We start from the raw sequence: 22596 nt of genomic DNA, 5'->3' as shown, positions 1-22596 counted from the left end.
AACAATATATATATATATATATATATATATATATATTTATATTTATTATTATTATTATTTTTTGAATGGGTTAGTTACTGGAAAAACTGCAGTGCTTGTCACATGTCATGAGAATCCTAGAGGTGGAGCTAAAGACAGGAAGTCAGTGGATCCACTTGCTGTTATGGCAGGAACAGACCAGGGTAAGGTACTTGTCTGTAGTAGTTTAACACTCAAAGTAACTTTGATTTGTAATTTGACTCTGTATGTTTTCTGTCTCCGTGTACCTGTTAGCACATATTCTATCCAATAGGTTTAGTAAGAACATGCTTTTTTAATAAAACCTAGGGAGCTTGCAGGCATGACAGAGTTGAGTTAAGAGCAATAAACTCTGAGTAGAAACACGATTGAATATTGCAGCCAAAACTTTGTGCGTCATAACGTTATACTATGAACAGAAATGGTCTGTTGAGTTTAGTTTGTTGACTTTTCGGGTAAGTCAGTCACTCTTTCAGGTTTGAATTTCAGTGTGTTAAGAGATCGGGTGCAGTGTGGTTTCAGTTTCCGTATACCGTGACAGAGTGACTAGTCTTGACAAGGAAGGAAGAGTGTATTACTGACAGTTTTGTTGTCTGGCCTGGTTATTAACAAGTTTCCCACACGTCACTGCATTCCATAGTGATACAATATCTATTCACATTATAGCTGTAACATCTGCTAACCATGTGTATGTGACCAAAAAAAATGGATTTGATTGAGCTTTTTCAGCTCAGTGACGGTGCGTTCTCGTTTTGGTTGTTCTACTCTTGTCCTTCACTGACACCTGGTGGACAATATGAGTGGTCTCAGTCTAGACTCTATGTCTATTCAAAGTGGGTGTAGCTCTTCCAGAACTGTTCATACTCACAGTGGTAAAGTAGAGAATCATATTCTGTCTCTCCTTAGGTGTGGTTGGAATGGTGGAGGTGGTCCTGAGGAGCGTAGCGGCTGGGTTCGCCATCGGAGGCACGGCTCTGGCTGCAGCCGAACCCTACTTGACCACTACTGGACCACTTATGATCACCGCTGCCCGAGCAGCAGGAGAGGTTGGCGTGGCGGGGGTGGGAGCGGTAGCCACGTGCCTGGTGTTCACTACGGCGTTGGTATCCATGGGAACCGGACTTCTCCTCGCCTCCATGGTGATGCGACTGATGGGGAGGGAAGGAGGAGGTGGAGCTAGAGCAAAGGCGGCGGAGATTGCTGGAGGGGTCACCATCACGGTGGGAGCCGTGGTAACTGGAACACTTGTGGGCGCACTCCCCGTGTGGGGCCACTTCCTGGTCCAGTGCGTCATGGTCCTGCTAGTGTACCCTTACACTTACGTGAATGAGATGACCGCGGTCCTCTCAGTTTTTTTCTCTACTCTCTACCTCAGTGTGGCGATGGGCCGTTTGGGCGTCATCACAGGACTATTTACTATGGCCATTGCTATCTCGTCCCTCTGTGTCCTACTGAAGGCCCTATCAGAGAGAAGAATACAGCAGAGAGCTGAAGAAAACAGCAAATGGTCAGAGAGGTTACTGCTATACTCAGTTGTTGTGGCAATAGTAGGTTTTCCTATGGGTACGGGGGATACAGGTGGGACAGGGTCAGAGGTGACTGTGATGCTGGGGTCAGTGCTGTGGGTGGGGACCCTGGCTGCAGGACTGCTAGGAGCTGCTCTGGGAACAGTGGCTGTGGTGAGTTTGGGACCAGAGGGGGCAGCGAGGGTGGCGGTGGGGGCGGCAGTGGCATCCTCTTGTACCCTGAGACTCATTCTACCAGTATGCGCTTTGCTGGGGTCGGGGGGCAGCATAGGGGGTCTGTTAGGGGGAGCCACGGCTGCAGGGGTGTCACTGGGGGCCGCGAGTGTTGCTGCTGGATCGGAATTTAGAACCAGAGCGACGACACTAGTAGTTCTAGGCTCTGTAGCAGTAGGTGCGGTGCTAGGCTTCTGGGGTCTAGCACTGGGAACTGTCATTCTGGGACCAGCAGAAATAATAACAGTGACCTTTGTTGCAGTGGGGGCCTTTATACTGGGTGCACCAAAGAGTCCGTTCCACACTCAGATTAAACTGAGGGGTGAGGTCCTCACAGGGACCCGCCTGATAGGAGGAATCGGCATGGAAACAGTAACCGCGGCTGCTGCACCCCTCGGAGCGGGGGCACTGGGAACAGCAGCGCTAGGAACTGCTGCACTGGGAAGACTGGGGACAGTAGGAGTACTGGTGGCAGCGGTAGTGGCCCTGGGAAAAACAACATGTGGATTGGGAGCCTGAGACAGGGGCTTCCAGCAGCAGACTGTGTTATCTCTGCTAATTCTCTGTGTGTGTGTGTGCACGTATTTGTACGTTACTGAGACTTTACAGAATAAATTGACATTATTTGCTGACAATGGCAGGTTAATGACCTAACAAATCCCAATAAACTTGAAGTATAAATCAAGGTGTGTATCATTTGTCTTTGATTATGAGGATGGTCATTAGGAGGCTGCAGGACTGGGTTTTGGGTTGAATTATGGATGTATGAGAACTACCACCCTCTCCCTTCTTCCTTATTCTCTCCATTCCCTGCTCCATCCCTTCCCCAAGACACAGATGATTCAGGAGAATGTTCAGCAGCAGTCACGTCGGGCATGGGGCAGGTCATACACCTGGCTGCTGCGTGTGCCTGCCAAGCGTCATGCGTCTCACCTTTGGGCTGAGTCCCTCGAACGGCTCTGCCAGGTCTTCTGACGGCAGCAACAGCAGTGGTGGAAAAAGTACCCAACTGTCATACTTGAGTAAAAGTAAAGATACCCAAATAGAAAATGACTCAAGTAAAAGTAATACAGTAAAATTGTACTTGAGTAAAAGTATTTGATTTAAAATATACTTAAGTATCAAAAGTCAATGTAATTACTTAAGTATCGAAAGTACATTTAAATTTAAAATTCCTTATATTAAGCAAACCAGATGGCACAAATCATTTTTTTTTTTTCAATTTACGTCTAGCCAGGGGCAGACTCAAATATTCAGACAACTTACAACGAAGCATGTGTGTTTAGTGAGTCTGCCAGATCAGAGGCAGTAGGGATGACCAGGGATGTTCTCTTGATAAGTGTGAATTGGACCATTTTCCTGTCCTGCTAAGCATTCCAAATGTAACGAGTACATTTGGGTGTCAGGGAAAATGTATGGAGTAAAAAGTACAATATTTTCTTAAGGAATGTATTGAAGTAAATGTAGTCAAATGTAAAGTACATATTCAAAAAAAAAAAAACTACGTAACTAGTACTTTAAAGTATTTTTACTTAACTACTTTACACCACTGAGCAACAGGAAACTCTTTTCGTGCTGGTGGTGTTTTCCTCACTTCTCAACTGCCGACCTCGTCATGTGTGCGACGGACAAACTTGCAATGGTCGTGGTACTGGCAGTTGGCCTTGCTGGGGATATTGTACTCTACACGCTGTGCAAGCTCCCTGCGGCATCTGTTGCTTGCGCTAAGGTACCATACATAGTCCTGCTGATGATAGCCGTGCACGTGCTGTGCTATCTGGGGCTGAACTACCAGACCCTGGTTCCTTTCACTGACCCTGGTCCATCTCCTGCTGCTCACAGCCCTGTCCTGTGGGAACCACACACTGGTGCTGGGGGTCATCATCGCACGGAGGCACCAGGACAGCCTGCAGGGAACCATGCTGCTCAGACAAGTAAAGGAGAGATGGACGTGGGTTGAGATTGGGATGTGTGGGCAGAATGGGAGGTGGGTGCTTGTGTAAGTGAAACACTGGCCGGTAAGAGAGGGCATGATACAGGTGAGAAGACCTGAAACATCACACAACACTCTAAACTCAGCTAATCAGTTGCCTTTGTGTATCAGGTTAGGCAAGCCAGCTTTGCAGGGATCTGTGGGACACAGAGCTGAGGCTATTCTTTTGAAGATTGTTGTTGAAGCAGAGCTTGTTGTCAACGAAGTGAGTTTGTGTTTATACAGGACCTCCCACCCCCACCTACCATCAACCAATCATGTCAATGCAGAGCTATAGGGAGCCCTCCGCATTGTTACATCATTGGTGATGCGGTACTGAGCTCAATTTGGCCTCTGCATGCCTCCAGAGGCTTCGCAATTGCGTCACAACATCCATACAACGCCTCCGACCACATTTTCGGGTCAAGCATATATTGGTTTTGAGCTTCACAATGCTCCTACAGCACCCCTCAAAACCTGTCAGTCACGTCTTCCTTTTCAGCAGCATGTTGATATGTTCATGCCTCCCCCTATCTGCCCCTCTCCCCCAGCTCCTGGTTAACTGGGTGTTGTACCTGTGTGCAGTCACCGTCTCCCCCTCACCTACGGAAAGAAATCGCAGCAGCCCCACCCCCAAACTACTTCCCGCAGCTATGTACCCAGCAGGTGTGTGTGGCCTGATGCCCCACTGACCTTTTACCACTTTACAGGTGTGCTGTCACCTATAGCTGTTAGCAATGTGCTGGAACACTCAGTGCTGCTCGAATTACAGTCTGAAGTCACTGCAGCTGATGAGACAATAATCGTGCCCTCCATCCTCTATCCTCTCCTACGCTTGTCCCTGACTGCTACTATTTGTGGAGCAAACAGTATGGGCCCTATAGAGAGAGAACATTCCCAGAGTACCAAAGGGGCAGTGGGGGCTTCTGAGAGACAGGTGCAGTCAGTTTATCAGAACACATCTATTAAGCAATTTTGTTTTCTCTGCCCCCCCCCCCCTTCTCTCTCTCTCTCTCTCTGTCTCTGTCTCTCTTGCAGTATCCTGTTTGGTGATTTTGTGGGTTTTAACCAGCTTTCCTCAGCGTGTATGTCTTGCTTTGTCTCTCCATGGCCTTGTTTCAAGTCAGTTCAAGGGGCTTTATTGGCATGGGAAACATGTTATCATTGCCAAAGCAAGTGAAGTCTCCTTGTGTTGTTCTCTCCCTCTCCTCATCTCTCACGACAATGTCATGTTATGAGACTTTCACACTCATCCGACTTCCTTGTGCTGTTTTTAAAATACACTGTTTATTTCTCTCACAAACACACACAGCTCATGACATACATTCATATCATGTCTGTCGTTGATTCTCTCCTCTCTCCACCCTCCCCCTCCATGCAGCAACACCACCAGTTGTGTATCAAGATCCTGGGAGACTGTTACTACTGTATCTGTGGCCTGCCTGGTTACTGTGACGACCACACAGCTTGCTCCATCATAATGGGCCTGGCCATGGTGGAGGCCGTCTCGTAAGTTAGGGGAAGGACGAGAGTGTGTGCGTGCACGTGTTCTCCCTGCGTGTCCACATCTCCCAGAGGACTATGGAGAGTTTGACCTAGAGCTGGGAAACTGAGGGGAGAGGTGTAAGTACCTGCTGGAGAAAGGCATAGACACATACCTGTTGCTGGTCCCCAAGGAAACCACCCAGGTCAACGGACTCAACGGGGTGGTGAGAGATGACCTCTTTCTGTCTAGCATGGTTCTGTAAATGAAATGTTTTATATTCCTCTCCCTCTATCTCCCCCCTCGTTTTTCAGAATGGAAACTCTCCCCAGTTGATTAACACCACATAGACCAATGGGAGCATTGGCTCAGTCCGGGCCACGCCAATAGAGTGCAAACAGGAAGACACACAGGTACACCTAACATGTAGCCCTTTCCTGCAGTCAAATGAGCTAGTGACCTCATGGGTGGAATGTTATTAATATTTTTCATAATTTAAAATAAACAATATTTCAAAAAACCTGCCGAAAATCCGGTGTTTCTATGTCAAATGGTTTTGTTATATTTCAGTCTTCTATGATGTACATAACTCAAAATGTAATACATTTCAACATTTTTAATCCCATAACCATGTGTGTGAGGTGTATACTTCTGTTTCAAAGTAGATTTGTTTAAATCTACCAAGAAACACTGTGACCCTGATTTTTTAATTTTTCAGTTTAAGATTTCCTATAGATTTGACTAAAGTGTGTGAATTTCACTGTGAGCCTATTTATGACCTTTGACCTGTGACAAGCCCTCAGCGTCAGATAAACAAGAAGACGGAAGCCAGGGAGTGTGAACAGGAGCTGAACAGACTACTGAACCTGGAGCTGCTGGAGAGAGAACGAAGAGACGTAAGTGAGGAGGAGAAGGGGAAAGAGTGGATAGAATAGGTAGTTGCTCCGAGAACCCCAAACACCACAGCTACATGGCGGTGCTGTCACTCGTGGTGACCACCATATACTGGTGCGGGGTCAGCCAGCTGGTAAAGCTGGGGCTCATGCTGCTGGTCGTTGTGACAACGGGTGTCATCAACATCTACAGCTGTAGGGACATCTACAAACTATATGACTTCATACGATTTACCAGCTACAGGTGAGGAACAATAACCCCTCAAGGGGGGCTAAAAACATGTACTGAAATGGTAGGTAGGTAAAGTGTAAAGCCGTGGATACTCAATATGTTCCCTCTCGCTCTCCCCCGTCTTCTCTCTGTCCTCAGGACATCTGTAGTCCCTTCCAAGTATCTGATGACAGTGATAGTCATGATTATCATGAGGAGAAGCTTCTACTACTTTCCCAGACATGTGAGTCACCTCCTCCTGACCATCCTCACAATCACACCTCAGAACCAGATTGAGTCAGACCTCAATGAGCCTCAGCCTGTAACTCGTAAATAATAATAAGAATCTTCTTTCTGATTCCCCCAACAACAATAGTCTGTAGGAGCTTTCTCCACACGTTCCGCTTCCTCACCTCTCTCTCTCTCACACACGTACACCTAGGTGGAGAGGCAGTCAAATAAGCTGTTCCTGTGAAAGATTGAGGTGCATGACTAGAAGGTTAGGGTGTTTGAGATGAAGCACTGGTCACCAACATGCTGCCTGAACTAGAGGTCGGACGATTATGATTTTTCAACGCCGATACCGATTATTGGAGGACCAAAAAAGCCGATACCGATTAATCGGCCGGTTTTATTTATTTATTTATTTGTAATAATGACAATTACAAAAATACTGAATGAACACTTATTTTAACTTAATATAATACATCAATAAAACCAATTTAGCCTCAAGTAAATAATGAAACATGTTCAATTTCGTTTAAATAATGCAAAAACAAAGTGTTGGAGAAGAAAGTAAAAGTGCAATATGTGCTATGAAAGAAAGCTAACGTTACAGTTCCTTGCTCAGAACATGAGAACATATGAAAGCTGGTGGTTCCTTTTAACATGAGTCTTCAATATTCCCAGGTAAGAAGTTTTAGGTTGTAGTTATTATAGGAATTATAGGACTATTTCCCTCTATACCATTTGTATTTCATTAACCTTTGACTATTGGATGTTCTTATAGGCACTTTAGTATTGCCAGTGTAACAGTATAGCTTCCGTCCCTCTCCTCGCTCCTCCTTGGGCTCGAACCAACAACACAACGACAACAGCTACCATCGAAGCAGCGTTACCCATGCAGAGCAAGGGGAACAACTACTAGAAGGCTCAGAGCGAGTGATGTCTGAAACGCTATTAGGGCACGCTAACTAGCTAGCCATTTCCCTTCGGTTACACCAGCCTCATCTCGGAAGATGATAGGCTTGAAGTCATAAACAGTGCAATGCTTGACGCACAACAAAGAGCTGCTGGCAAAACACACGAAAGTGCTGTTTGAATGAATGTTTACTCGCCTGCTTCTGCCTACCACCGCTCAGTCAGATACTTAGATACTTGTATACTTGTATGCTCAGTCAGATTATATGCAACGCAGGACACGCTAGATAATATCTAGTAATGTCATCAACCATGTGTAGTTAGTTAACTAGTGATTTTGATAGTTTTTTATAAGATAAGTTTAATGCTAGCTAGCAACTTACCTTGGCTTACTGAATTCGCGTAACAGGCGGTCTCCTTGTGGAGTGCAACGAGAGAGAGGCAGGTCGTTAGTGCGTTGGACTAGTTAACTGTAAGGTTGCAAGATTGGAAGGTGAAAATCTGTCGTTCTGCCCCTGAACGAGGCAGTTAACCCACCGTTCCTAGGCCGTCATTGAAAATAAGAATGTGTTCTTAACTGACTTGCCTAGTGAAATAAAGGTATAAAAAATAAATTTAAAAATCGGCAAATTGGTGCCCAAAAATACCGATTTCCGATTGTTATGAAAACTTTAAATCGGCCCTAAACATGTCGCCCAACACTTCCAGAGCTCTAAGAGAGACGAGGTGAGAGAAGGAATGGGGAGTAAAAAGATACAAACAAGAAGGGAGAGAGACTCCCAAAAGAAAGGGTATGGGGAAAAAATACAGCGAGCTGTAAAACGTTTTTCTTACCCTTCAGTTTTGTTTCTCCTCTGTAGGAGCTGTACAGACAGTCAAATGATGAGAAGATTACATAGCCACGGGAAGTAGTTCAGAGGTGGGGCTGCTGCGATTTTTTTTCCGTAGATGAGGGGGAGTCGGTGACTTCACACAAGTAGACACACTTGACAGTGTGAGTCATCTAAACCCACTGTGTGTGTGTGTGGGTGCGTGTGCGTGTGCGTGTGTTTTTTTTTAGTACGTGTGTGTGTGTGTGTGTGTGTGTGTGTGTGTGTGTGTGTGTGTGTGTGTGTGTGTGTGTGTGTGTGTGTGTGTGTGTGTGTGTGTGTGTGTGTGCGTTTTTTAGTACAGTAACTGAATAATTAGATAACATGTGGCTTTCTCATGGCTTATTTTTAAAGAATGTAATATCATATGTAATATCACGTACAGTTGAAGTCGGAAGTTTACATGCACCTTAGCCAACTACATTTAAACTCAGTTTTTCACAATTCCTGACATTTAATCCTAGTAAAAAATATGTCTTAGGTCAGTTAGGATCACCACTTTATTTTAAGAATGTGAAATGTCAGAATAATAGTAGAGAGAATTATATATTTCAGCTTGTATTTCTTTCATCACATTCCCAGTGGGTCAGAAGTTTACATACACTCAATTAGTACTTGGTAGCATTGCCTTTAAATTGTTTCACTTGGGTCAAATGTTTCAGGTAGCCTTACACAAGCTTCCCACAATAAGTTGAGTGAATTTTGGCCCATTCCTCCTGACAGAGCTGGTGTAACTGAATCAAGTTTGTAGGCCTCCTTGCTCGCACATGCTTTTTCAGTTCTGCCCACAAATTTTCTATAGATTTGAGGTCAGGGCTTTGTGATGGCCACTCCAATACCTTGACTTTGTTGTCCTTAAGCCATTTTGCCACAACTTTGTAAGTATGCTTGGGGTCATTGTCCATTTGGAAGACCCATTTGCGACCAAGCTTTAACTTCCTAACTGATGTCTTGAGATGTTGATTCAATATATCCACATACTTTTCCTTTCTCATGATGGCATCTATTTTGTGAAGTGCACCAGTCCCTCCTGCAGCAAGCACCCCACAACATGATGCTGCCACCCCTGTGCTTCACGGTTGGGATGTTCTTCGGCTTGCGAGCTTCCCCATTTTTCGGCCAATGTGACAAAGGGGTGACTCTATGATCTGGACACAGCACGAACTAAGCTAAGGGGAAATCAATCTCCTAAAAAAGAAAAAACAATCACTCAAAAATCATTCCCGTGAATTCAATGTGCAGGTCATAGGACTTGAAACTGGTATGGAAGTGGGCAACCCAACATCCTTCATGACCAATCATTTCTATGAGCTGTTTTGTCTGGAGAAGCAAGGCGCATGGGTCCCCTCCGGAACAGATCCCAGTGTATGATTGTTGGAATCCACAGTTTTTAAGTCAAACGGCAAATTGTTTGTCTCAATCGGGAATCGGGAGCTCTTACTTATGTGGAGAAGAGGATCAGCATCTACCCAGATCTGAGTGCCGAACTGCTGAAACAGATGACGACCTATAGTACAATGAGGTGAGATCAGAGCTTTGCTAGCTAAACCTGAGATGCGGCTTCATCCACCTGGCAAAACTCATCATAAGCTTCCAGAATACAACACACGTTTTCCACTGCCAAGGAGGCTCAATACTTCCTTAACAAACACATCAAGCCCAACACACAAAAGGGACAAGCCAACAGATATATTCAGGTATTCTGTCCATGCACAATCATGCAGCCTAGCCCATGGCTGTGATGCTGCCCTCAGCATAAAACAACGAGGACACCCTTCAATTGGGTAAAAGGAACCCTTATTATTATTGCTGAACATTGGACTTCATTCTCATTATATTGCCTATGCTCCAGGACATTTAGATGATGATAACTTCACGTCAATTGATGAACAATGGACAATATATTAAAGTGTCATACAGACTGGGGCTGCTTCCTTGTGGGGCTACAGCGCATTACGTGGGCTAAACTGTTTAGAATAGATGGCCAGTCCCAAATGGGATACAACACAATCCTTTTTTTTTCATGGCTGTCCCCCTCTGTTTACACTTCTGAATGTATCTCCCAGGAGGACTTGGCATACAGGCCATGATTCATTATTGTGAAGATTTTAGCCTGCATTTCCTGGACATACACTCTACTTTTTTCTTTCTTTGTACATAGTATATAGCACCTAAATGCTTAATACACAGTGAGGGTACTTTATGTTTAAAGTCATTTAGACCATATTTGTCACGTTCTGACCTTTATTTCCTTTGTTTTGTCTTTATTTAGTATGGTCAGGGTGTGAGTTGGGGTGGGCAGTCTATGTGTGTTTTTCTATGTTGGGGTTTTGAGTTCAGCCATGGTTCTCAATCAGAGGCAAGTGTCGTTAGTTGTCTCTGATTGAGAATCATACTTAGGTAGCCTGGGTTTCACTTTTGAGTTGTGGGTGTTTGTTTCCGTGTGAGTGTTTGTCGCCACACGGTACTGTTTCGGTTTTCGTTCACGTTTATTGTTTTATATTTCATAGTGTTCAGTTTATATCTTAAAATAAACGTTATGGACACTTACCACGCTGCGCATTGGTCCTCCGATCCTTCTCGCTACTCCTCCTCAGAAGAGGAGGAAGAATGCCGTTACAATATTGCTAATAATAATGAAGGTAATGGATCAATTATCAATCAAAGCTATTACTCCTGCAGCCATCCATTTTGACTCTTTAGCCTTGCAAATCTGTTGTTATATCTCGCTTACTTCTTTACTTCTTTCATGTTTTAGTTTCTTTCTTTCTCAATACCTTAAGATCCACCCCCCCCCCCCCCCCCAAAAATGCTGCTTAAGAGAGTTAATATTTAAGGAAGTGGGGGAATGGTTCACAGGGCGGTTCTGGGTGGGGAATAACCAATGGGTGGGTTTCTCTGTGGGTCATGCTTTTTGTTTCACATCAATGGGCTTATTGACACTAAAGATAACCATTACATCATTAATAATACTTTTTTTTTTAAAGTTTAACAATGGCAACGCTATTCTCTCTTAGAATTTGAAAGAGGCCTAAACTGTCCTATTAAACGTTCCAGCTGTCTTGATATTCTAGCAAGAAACCATGTTGATATAGCAATGCTCCAAGAAACACACCTGCTCCAAGAAACACACCTGCTCCAAGAAACACACCTGCTCCAAGAAACACACCTGCTCCAAAAGGACTCACAAAGAATAGAGAACCATTTGTACAAACTGGCTGCTTTTTCATCAGTCCCAAACAAAACTAAAGGTGTAATCATAATGATATATAAGGAACAGAACATCACCATCATGGGTAAAGACCAAGAAGGCAGAATCACTTTCCCTAAAGTTATCCATAATGGAAAGAAAATTGCCTTTATTAATGTGTACGCTCCAAATTCATAAATATCTGCAATTCCATCTGGTTATTGGGACAGACATGAATGCCATTTTGTACATGCGAGACAAATCTAATAAGAACAACAATAATCCACAAGCAACCAAGGCTCTCTAGCATATACTCTCTGATTACAACCTCATTGAAGCCTGGTCAGCTCATAACTCTAAAGCAAAACAGTACACTTTCTACTCAAACAGGCATAAATCAATCTCACAAATCGATTACATACTATTATCTACATGTCTTTAATCAAGCAAATAGAAATTCGACCAATGCGCTTTACTGACCAGCACGCTTACTTCAAATTTCAGATTTCAGAATCTCCTGAAAGAGCCACAAGATGGCATTTCAATATTTCATTACTACAAAATCCTACATTCTGTGATCAATTTGAAATTGAACTAAATAAATTAATAATGATCAATAAAAATTCTATGAGATGCCACCAAAGGTTTTATTTAAAAAAAACTTGAATAAATCACAATTAAAGGAGATGTTTGTTAAGGTCATTGTTAAGTTCACAATGAACACTGTTTTCATACCTGGTAGCTATTACTCTTTCCAAAGTCAAGACAGAACTTAATTTATCGATAAGACAGAGAGCAGAATTTGCCATCCATCGAGTTAGACTCAACCATTACGGCCATGGTAATCGTCCCAGTCGTTTACTGGCCAACAAGGTACGCAGTAATCATCAATTAGCTGATATAGCAACTATTGAATCTGAAACAGGGAAGTACGATCAGAACCCACATTAATCAAAGATTCTCCCGCTTCTATAAAGAACTGTACACCTCTGATTTTAAATCCACACCAAGCCAGACTAAGTCCTTTCTAAAATAATTAAGAACTCCTCTTCTCTCAACAGAGGAAGACACCTTGCTGGGAGCCCAAATCTCTTTAAATGAACTCAAAAGGGCATTGGATAGCATGAATAAAGGCAAATCACCTGGATGGGCCGGTTATTCCTCCTAAGGTCTATTTACAATGTTGGAATCAATTAGGTCCACTATTGCTCAAAATGATTAATACAGCTGTTCACAAGGTTCATTTGGGAGAGATGTGAATACAGCACTAATTTAGCTTTATTAAAAAAAAGGTAAGCTGTTACCCAGTGTTTTCACTACTGCCCCCTATCTTTGATAAACACACATTTGTTTTCCAAAATATTGTTGTCCAGTCTCGAAGACTTACTTACTCAAATTAGTCCACACAGCCCAACGCAGTTTTTAAAAAATACATGTATTCTCTGTTGACTGTCACACCCTGATCCGTTTCACTTGTCGTTGTGCTTGTCTCCACCCCCCCCCCCCTCCAGATGTTGCCAATCCTCCCCATTATCCCTAGTGTATTTATACCTGTGTTCTCTGTTTGTCTGTTGCCAGTTTGTTTTGTGAAACCTACCAGCGTTTTCCCCCTTGCTCCTGTCTGTTCTAGTTCCTGTTTTCTAGTTAGTCACGGTTTTGACCTTTCTGCCTGCCCCGACCCTGACCCTGCCTGCCATTCTGTACCTTGCCTCGCCACACTGGATTATTGACCCCTGCCTGTTCTTACATATCTTGCATTACTCATCTCACTTGTATATACTGTATTCTATACTATCTGTTGCATCTTAGCCTATGCCGCTCTGACATCAATACATTTATGTATTCTTATTCCATTCCTTACTTAGATTTGTGTGTGTTAGGTATTTGTTGTGGAATTGTTAGATATTACTTGTTAGATATTGCTGCACTGTCGGAACTAGAAGCACAAGCGTTTCGCTACACTCACAATAAATAACATCTGCTAACCATGTGTATGTGACCAATAAAATTTGATTTGGAGAAGACACATGTTTCTGAGGACTTTTTACTGTCAACAGTAACACGAATGTCTGAATGTCATCAAAATGTAAGTTATTTATTTTTTACATGCTGTGTAGGGTACTAGGGGGTAACTATCCCCCTGGGGTAACCACCCCCCCTGTATTTCACATAAAGACCACAATAATGTCACCAAATTATTTTCAGAACACTTTCCCTGGCTGCCACTGCTCTTGCTCAACGAAAGATTTCCTTTGTGTCATGACAACTTTGGGAGATATTTCAACAAAACTATTTTGAGGTAAGTTTATCAATTTATTTTTATTTTTAGTTGTAGATATAATCCAATGAAGTTATATTTATAATTGATTTTTAAATATACAAGTAGGAAAGCCTTAAGATAAATATTCCACTAATGCCCAGTTAGCGCCAGTTTATGCTAATTTGCTAGCTAGCAACTTCACGAGCAGTAAATGCTAGCCAGCTAGCTAGTTAGCATAAGCTGCTAGGAGTGCTAGCTAACAACCTTACTACCAGATCATCTGAGGTAAAATACATTAAAAAGATAACGTAACTTAATTGCAGTGGTAAATGTTTCCACTCGTGACTGATAGCTTTACAGTTAATGTTAATTTAGAGTCTTTTAGCTGTTTACACAGCATTTTATGTCATATTGCTGGATAGTTAGCTATGTTTTTAAGAGAGAGCTTTTCAATTGGCATCTCTCCCCCTGTTTTCAGTCACAGGTGGGGAATTGATTAAGTATGAGCAGTGCAGGAGGTGGACTCATGAGTTGGGCTCCAATTTTTGTGACCTACAGTGCATTCGGAAAGTATTAAGACCCCTTGACTTTTTCCACATTTTTTTACGTTACAGCCTTATTCTAAAATTGATTAAATTGTTTTTTCCCCCTCATAACGACAAAGCAAAAACAGGTTTTTATACATTTTTGCACATTTTATAAAAATAAAAAACTGAAACATCACATTTACGTAAGTATTCAGACCCTTTACTCAGTACTTTGTTGAAGTACCTTTGGCAGTGATTACAGCCCCGAGTCTTCTTGGGTATGACGCCTGTCCAACATCACTACTCTGGACGGCTCTGACTTAGAATACGTGGACAACTACAAATACTTAGGTGTCTGGTTAGACTGTAAACTCTCCTTCCAGACCCATATCAAACATCTCCAATCCAAAGTTAAATCTAGAATTGGCTTCCTATTTCGCAACAAAGCATCCTTCACTCATGCTGCCAAACATACCCTTGTAAAACTGACCATCCTACCAATCCTCGACTTTGGCGATGTCATTTACAAAATAGCCTCCAATACCCTACTCAACAAATTGGATGCAGTCTATCACAGTGCAATCCGTTTTATCACCAAAGCCCCATATACTACCCACCATTGCGACCTGTACGCTCTCGTTGGCTGGCCCTCGCTTCATACTCGTCGCCAAACCCACTGGCTCCATGTCATCTACAAGACCCTGCTAGGTAAAGTCCCCCCTTATCTCAGCTCGCTGGTCACCATAGCATCTCCCACCTGTAGCACACGCTCCAGCAGGTATATCTCTCTAGTCACCCCCAAAACCAATTCTTTCTTTGGCCGCCTCTCCTTCCAGTTCTCTGCTGCCAATGACTGGAACGAACTACAAAAATCTCTGAAACTGGAAACACTTATCTCCCTCACTAGCTTTAAGCACCAACTCTCAGAGCAGCTCACAGATTACTGCACCTGTACATAGCCCACCTATAATTTAGCCCAAACAACTACCTCTTTCCCAACTGTATTTAATTTTTATTTATTTATTTATTTTGCTGCTTTGCACCCCATTATTTTTTATTTCTACTTTGCACATTCTTCCATTGCAAAACTACCATTCCAGTATTTTACTTGCTATATTGTACTTACTTTGCCATCATGGCCTTTTTTGCCTTTACCTCCCTTCTCACCTCATTTGCTCACATTGTATATAGACTTGTTTATACTGCATTATTGACTGTATGTTTGTTTTTACTCCATGTGTAACTCTGTGTCGTTTTATCTGTCGAACTGCTTTGCTTTATCTTGGCCAGGTCGCAATTGTAAATGAGAACTTGTTCTCAACTTGCCTACCTGGTTAAATAAAGGTAAAATAAATAAAATAAATAAAAATAAATGATGCTACAAGCTGATTGAGGAGTTTCTCCCATTCTTCTCTGCAGATCCTCTCAAGCTCTGTCAGGTTGAGGAGTGGCTTACGTCTGGTCACACTACCATAAAGGCCTAATTGGTGGAGTCGCTGTCCTTCTGGAATGTCACACAGTTGACAATGCATGTCAGAGCAAAAACCAAGCCATGAGGTCTAAGGAATTGTTCATAGAGCTCCAAGACAGGATTCTGTCAGGGCACAGATCTGGGGAATGGTACCAAAAAATTTCTGCAGCATTGAAGGTCCCCTAAACTGTAGTCATTTATTTCCCTTTGTAGTTTATTCGCCTAAGCATGACCTTCATCCACATACCATTTCTTCCCAAACATTGCTTTTCTTGTGTCAGCAATTAAACATTGTTCTTAGGGGGGGCTAGTTACCCCCTAGTACCCTAATAATAGGTAATTACCACAAATTACTTACTGGTACTTTGATACGTTTCAGCCAATTGTTACTGGATGGCTGTTGCTAATTTTGATGTATGAGTTGCCAATACTGCTATCCGTATTGTTTGTTGTTTGTAGTATTATTCCATACAGCCATTGATGTTATTGTTGTATTGGTTGCACAAGTGCTTTTGCAGAAGTAGTTTGGTTGTTGTATTGGCGGGCATTGTCTTTTGCATGCACACGCTACCGCAGCATTTTCCGTGGTGGCCTTTATTAAGGTGCTTTATTGTGCTGCCATGGGCGAGCTTTTAGAGTCATCCCAGACAGTTCTTGGAGGTTGCTCATGCGCAGAGTAATTTATGACTCTGTGGCGGCAGGGCAGATCTGATGTCTCAGCCTGCAGGTTCACACAAGGCTGGAGAAAGAGGGTGCCATACATCTTGACCCTTTGTCAATCCAAGTAATTGGTTTTGCTTTCTCTCTCCAAAAGGTGAATGTTCAAGTTCATGTTATATTGATGCTGTGTTTATAGTCCTTTGTAGAGATGTTGTAAGTGCATTTCATTTTTTTATTTTATTGAATTGAAAAACACCCGGCGCCGACAGAGATGGCCGCCTCACTTCGCGTTCCTAGGAAACTATGCAGTATGTTGTTTTTTTATGTGTTATTTCTTACATTGTTACCCCAGGAAATCTGGGGGAGGAACTATTGGATTTAAGAGCAATGTCAACTCACCAACATTACGACCAGGACTTTCCCGAAGCGGATCCTCTGTTTGGCCCACCACCCAGGACAATGGATCGGGATCCCAGCCGGCAACCCAAAACATCAGTGCCGCAGAAGGGGCAGACGGAGCGGTCTTCTGGTCAGGCTCCGGAGGCGGGCGCATGGCACACCACTCCCGAGTGTACTACTCGCCAATGTCCAGACTCTTGACAACAAGGTAGACGAAATCCGAGCAAGGGTTGCCTTCCAGAGACATCAGAGATTGTAACATTCTTTGTTTCACGGAAACATGGCTCACTCGAGACACGCTATCGGAGTCGGTACAGCCACCTGGTTTCTTCACGCATCGCGCCGACAGAAACAAGCATCTCTCTGGTAAGAAGAAGGGCGGGGGTGTATGCCTTATGATTAACGAGATGTGGTGTGATCATAACAACATACAGGAACTCAAGTCCTTTTGTTCACCTGACTTAGAATTCCTCACAATCAAATGCCGACCGCATTATCTACCAAGAGAATTCTCTTTGATCATAATCACAGTCATGTATATTCCCCCCAAGCAGACACATCGACGGCCCTGAACGAACTTCATTTGACTCTATGTAAACTGGATACCACACATCCTGAGGCTGCATTTATTGTAGCTGGGGATTTTAACAAGGCTAATCTGAAAACAAGACTCCCTAAATTATATCAGCATATCGATTGTGCTACCAGTGCTGGTAAAACCCTGGATCATTGTTATTCTAACTTCCACGACGCATATAAGGCCCTCCCCCCCTCCTTTCGGAAAAGCTGACCACGACTCCATTGTGTTGCTCCCAGCCCATAGACAGAAACTAAACAGGAAACGCCCGTGCTCAGGTCTGTTCAATGCTGGTCTGACCAATCGGATTCCACGCTTCAAGATTGCTTCGATCACGTGGACTGGGATATGTTCCACATAGGGTCAAACAACAACATTGATGAATACGCTGATTCGGTGAGCGAGTTCATTAGCAAGTGCATCAGTGATGTTGTACACACAACGTCTATTAAAACATTCCCCAATCAGAAACCGTGGATTGATGGAAGCATTCGTGCAAAACTGAAAGTGTGAACCACTGCTTTGGAAAAAGTTTGTAGATATCTGAAATTAACGTAGGAAAATATAACACATTAGATCTGGTAAAAAATAATACGAAAACAAAAAACATGCGTTTTCTATAAATAAAAAAAATCATAATCTTTGAAATGCAAGAGGCCATAAAATCACATAGGAGTTTAGGCACAATATAGATTTTGGCCACCAGATGGTAGCAGTGTGTGTGCAAAGTTTCAGACTGATCCAGTTTCCACTATGCCCAAACCGGACTTGCGCATGCGCCATCGTGTGCAAATTGATTTTGTCCCCCTACACCAAAAGCGACCACGACACTTAGGTTGAATTATCAAAACGAACTCTGAACCAATTTAATGAATTTGGGGACAGGTCGAAAAGCATTAAAGCATTAACCATTTATGGCAATGTAGCTCGCTAGCTTGTAGTTTCTAACTAATTTGTCCTATTTAACTAGCTAGCTTTCTGTTGATAGCTAATTTGTGCTGGGTTATAAATATTGAGTTGTTATTTTATCTGAAATACATAAGGTCCTCTACTCTGACAAATAATCCAAACATAAAACGGTCACCCGAATCGTTTCCAGTCATTTCTCCTCCTTCCAGGAAACGTTTTCTTCTTTGTACTTTATATGGCGATTGGCAACTAACTTTCATATAAGGTGCATTGCCACAACCGACCTCAGTTCATCTTTCAATCACCCACATGGGTACATGCTTCTAAAAACCAAGGAGCAGATGGAAGAGGCAGGACTTTCAGCGAGTTCGGCGTCACAAATAGAATCACCTATTTTAGCGCCCGGCAATACAGACGCTAGTTGGTGTGCGCGAGCAGTGTGGGTGCAATGACTGAATAACATGTATGTGTACATTTATTTAACAACGCTCGTGCATGCAACGAGTCCGGTTTGGGCATGGTGTTACATTACTGCACAACATTTTGATTCAAGTCTGCCCAAATGTGCCGAAATGGTCAATTGATACATTTTCAAGTACATAACTATAGAGAACATACACAAATTATATGGTAATAAAGGTTTACACACTCCCAGGAAGGTCATACATTATTTTCCCTACACATCTAGATGGCAGGGTGGGTGTAGGGCCAGAAAAATCAGGGGTTCAAACCGTAGAACCCATTTCCTACATTTCAATTGAATTTACCATCAAATCAAATGTATTTATATAGCCCTTCGTACATCAGCTGATATCTCAAAGTGCTGTTCAGAAACCCAGCCTAAAACCCCAAACAGCAAGCAATGCAGGTGTTCAAGCACGTTGGCTTGGAAAAACTCCCTAGAAAGGCCAAAACCTAGGAAGAAACCTAGAGAGGAACCAGGCTATGAGAGGTGGCCAGTCCTCTTCTGGCTGTGCCGGGTGGCGATTATAACAGAACATGGCCAAAATGTTCAAATGTTCATAAATGACCAGCATGGTCAAATAATAGGTCTGGGACAGGTAGCACGTCCAGTGAACAGGTCAGGATTCCATAGCCGCAGGCAGAACAGTTGAAACTGGAGCAGCAGCACGGCCAGGTGGACTGGGGACAGCAAGGAGTCATCATGCCAGGTAGTCCTGAGGGCTCAGGTCCTAGGGCTCAGGTCCTCCGAGAGAGAGAAAGAAAGAGAGAAAGAGAGAATTAGAGAGAGCACACTTAAATTCACACAGGACACCGAATAGGACAGGAGAAGTACTCCAGATATAACAAACTGACCCTAGCCCCCCGACACAAACTACTGCAGCATAAATACTGGAGGCTGAGACAGGAGGGGTCAGGAGACACTGTGGACCCATCCGAGGACACCCCCGGACAGGGCCAAACAGGAAGGACATAACCCCACCCACTTTGCCAAAGCACAGCCCCCACACCACTAGAGGGATACCTTCAACCACCAACTTACCATCCTGAGACAAGGCTGAGTATAGCCCACAAAGATCTCCGCCACGGCACAACCCAAGGGGGGGGGCGCCAACCCAGACAGGATGATCACATCAGTGACTCAACCCACTCAGGTGACGCACCCCTCCCAGGGACTGTATGAGAGAGCCCCAGTAAGCCAGTGACTCAGCCCCTGTAATAGGGTTAGAGGCAGAGAATCCCAGTGGAAAGAGGGGAACCGGCCAGGCAGAGACAGCAAGGGCGGTTCGTTGCTCCAGAGCCTTACCATTCACCTTCCCACTCCTGGGCCAGACTACACTCAATCATATGACCCACTGAAGAGATGAGTCTTCAGTAAAGACTTAAAGGTTGAGACCGAGTTTGCGTCTCTGACATGGGTAGGCAGACCGTTCCATAAAAATTGAGCTCTATAGGAGAAAGCCCTGCCTCCAGCTGTTTGCTTAGAAATTCTAGGGACAATTAGGAGGCCTGCGTCTTGTGAGCAAGCCCATGTAATGCTTTGTAGGTTAGCAGTAAAACCTTGAAATCAGCCCTTGCTTTGACAGGAAGCCAGTGTAGGTAGGCTAGCACTGGAGTAATATGATCAAATTTTGGGGTTCTAGTCAGAATTCTAGCAGCCGTATTTAGCACTAACGGAAGTTTATTTAGTGCTTTATCCGGGTAGCTGGAAAGTAGAGCATTGCAGTAGTCTAATCTAGAAGTGACAAAAGCATGGATTCATTTTTCTGCATCATTTTTGGACAGAAAGTTTCTGATTTTTGCAATGTTACGTAAATGGAAAAAAGCTGTCCTTGAAATGGTCTTGATATGTTCTTCAAAAGAGAGATCAGGGTCCACAGTAACGCCGAGGTCCTTCACAGTTTTATTTGAGACGACTGTACAACCATTAAGATTAATTGTCAGATTCAACAGAAGATCTCTTTGTTTCTTGGGACCTAGAACAAGCATCTCTGTTTTGTCCGAGCATACTTAAATTCACACAGGACACCGGATAAGACAGGAGAAGTACTCCAGATATAACAAACTGACCCTAGCCCCCCGACACATAAACTACTGCAGCATAAATACTGGAGGCTGAGACAGGAGGGGTCAGGAGACACTGTCAGAGGTGAATGTATCAAACCAGTTGCCGTGATAAAAGTTTTTTATTGTTGTGCACTCTCCTCAAACAAAAGCATGGTATTTGTTCAATGTAATAGCTACTGTAAATTGGATAGTATAGTTAGATTGACAAGAATTTCAGCTTTCTGCACATATAAGACATGTCTATGTCCTGGAAAGTTGGCTGTTACTTACATCATTCTAGTGACATTGGTGTACGTTAGCAACAACCTTCCCGGTATAGGGACACCGATCCCGTAGAGGTCAAAGCTGAAACTTTTTGGGCGATCCAACCAAATTCACATATAAATGTGAATTATAGATTTGTCATTGAAAGCAAGTCTAAGAAGCTTTATATCTGTTCTATGTGCGCTATTTCTATGCTTCTTGTGCTTAGGTTTAGTTTTTGTGTCTTTCACTTTTGGTTTTGTACACCAGCTTCAAACAGCTGAAAATACAATATTTTTGGTGATTGAAAATGTTTTTCACAGCGGTTTTGATGGTACAATGATTTTCTACACTGTACATTGCTTGTTTTGTCACGCAAACAGAAATTAGGCAAAACTATTCACATTTTTGCAACCTGGAAATTGCAATGCTATTTCTGCATATTGCTTTAGTCCTATTATTATTGCTAACACGATTTATATTTGGCTCAAAATTAAAAATGAAACTGAGAATCAACATGGTAAGCCCATACTCCAATATTTCACAATAATGCTTTGCGATCTGGAGGGCGGCATTTTGCATCCCTCCCAATGGTCCAAATGTGGAATCGGTACCCTTAACGATGTCATGGACAGTCATGGTTGCAGAACATTCCATGATTTGAAAGATACACATTACCAGGCAACTAATTTAGTCTATATTTACAACTTAGGTCAGCTATGCTGGCCTATGGAGTCCTTTGCGAAACCCAACTACCAAACCATTCAATGATGGTATTTATAAATAAATGATCTGGGTTCACAAAAGGACTGATCTATATTTTTTTAAAGTATGGTCCACAGATCTAATTGAATCTGAACAACCCTTTCAACTGGAACAAAATATGGAAAAATATGACCTTTGCATCCCATAATACAAACCATCAATGTATACATTGTAATTAACAACAAGGAAACATTTTACGATGAAATTGGCCCCAACTCCCAACTGTGTCCCCTAACTCAGGTAGGAACAGTCCTTCATATGATGTGGGAGTGCCCTGCGGTTAAATGCTTTTGGGACAAAGTTACAAAATTAATTTCAAAGTGCATGAATTTAAATATGAAATGCTTTGCATCTATTATGCTACTTAACATTGATAGCCCCTTGAATCTCTCAATTAATCAGAGAAGATTACTGCTGGCAGGCAGTACTGCTGCGAGAGAAAAAAAATGTTGGCTCTAAGATGGCAATCACCTCACTCTCTCCCATTTAATCAGTGGATACAGTTACTATTACAAGTTATAACATTAGAATTATCTCCAGCGAGAATGAATGGTGCTCGTCAAGGAACAATTGAGGCCTGGACAAATACTGTATACTTGACTCTGTAAAGAACAGTCTCTGCTGAAGCCCCACACATACAAACCAATAATATATATTTATTTAGACTTTTGTTACTTTCTTTGCATCCAGGCCCACGAGGAAGGGGTGGCACTTGGGGTCTATGGTCTTTGTGGGGGATGA

At 43.0% G+C, this 22596-nt stretch overlaps 1 protein-coding gene and 1 pseudogene across 2 annotated transcripts; both read left to right on the top strand.

The window, feature by feature from the left end:
• The first annotated feature begins 77 nt into the window (after positions 1 to 77).
• LOC109900274 (uncharacterized) lies at positions 78 to 2442 on the top strand. 2 transcript variants are annotated; one of them, XM_020495966.2, is made up of 2 exons: positions 78 to 182; positions 925 to 2442. In XM_020495966.2, the coding sequence occupies exons 1-2, from the start codon at positions 164 to 166 to the stop codon at positions 2274 to 2276; spliced, it is 1371 nt and encodes a 456-aa protein (XP_020351555.1). In that variant the 5' UTR covers positions 78 to 163; the 3' UTR covers positions 2277 to 2442. The 2 variants fall into 2 exon arrangements, with proteins under 2 accessions (XP_020351555.1, XP_031693176.1); XM_031837316.1 differs by having other exon boundaries at positions 137 to 187.
• A 364-nt stretch (positions 2443 to 2806) lies between these two features.
• Positions 2807 to 6866, top strand: LOC109901382 (adenylate cyclase type 3-like; annotated as a pseudogene).
• The last annotated feature ends 15730 nt before the right edge of the window (positions 6867 to 22596 follow it).

Source organism: Oncorhynchus kisutch, linkage group LG12 (assembly GCF_002021735.2).
Source record: "Oncorhynchus kisutch isolate 150728-3 linkage group LG12, Okis_V2, whole genome shotgun sequence".
NCBI lineage: Eukaryota > Metazoa > Chordata > Actinopteri > Salmoniformes > Salmonidae > Oncorhynchus > Oncorhynchus kisutch.
This window is presented reverse-complemented; position numbering and strand designations above follow the sequence as displayed.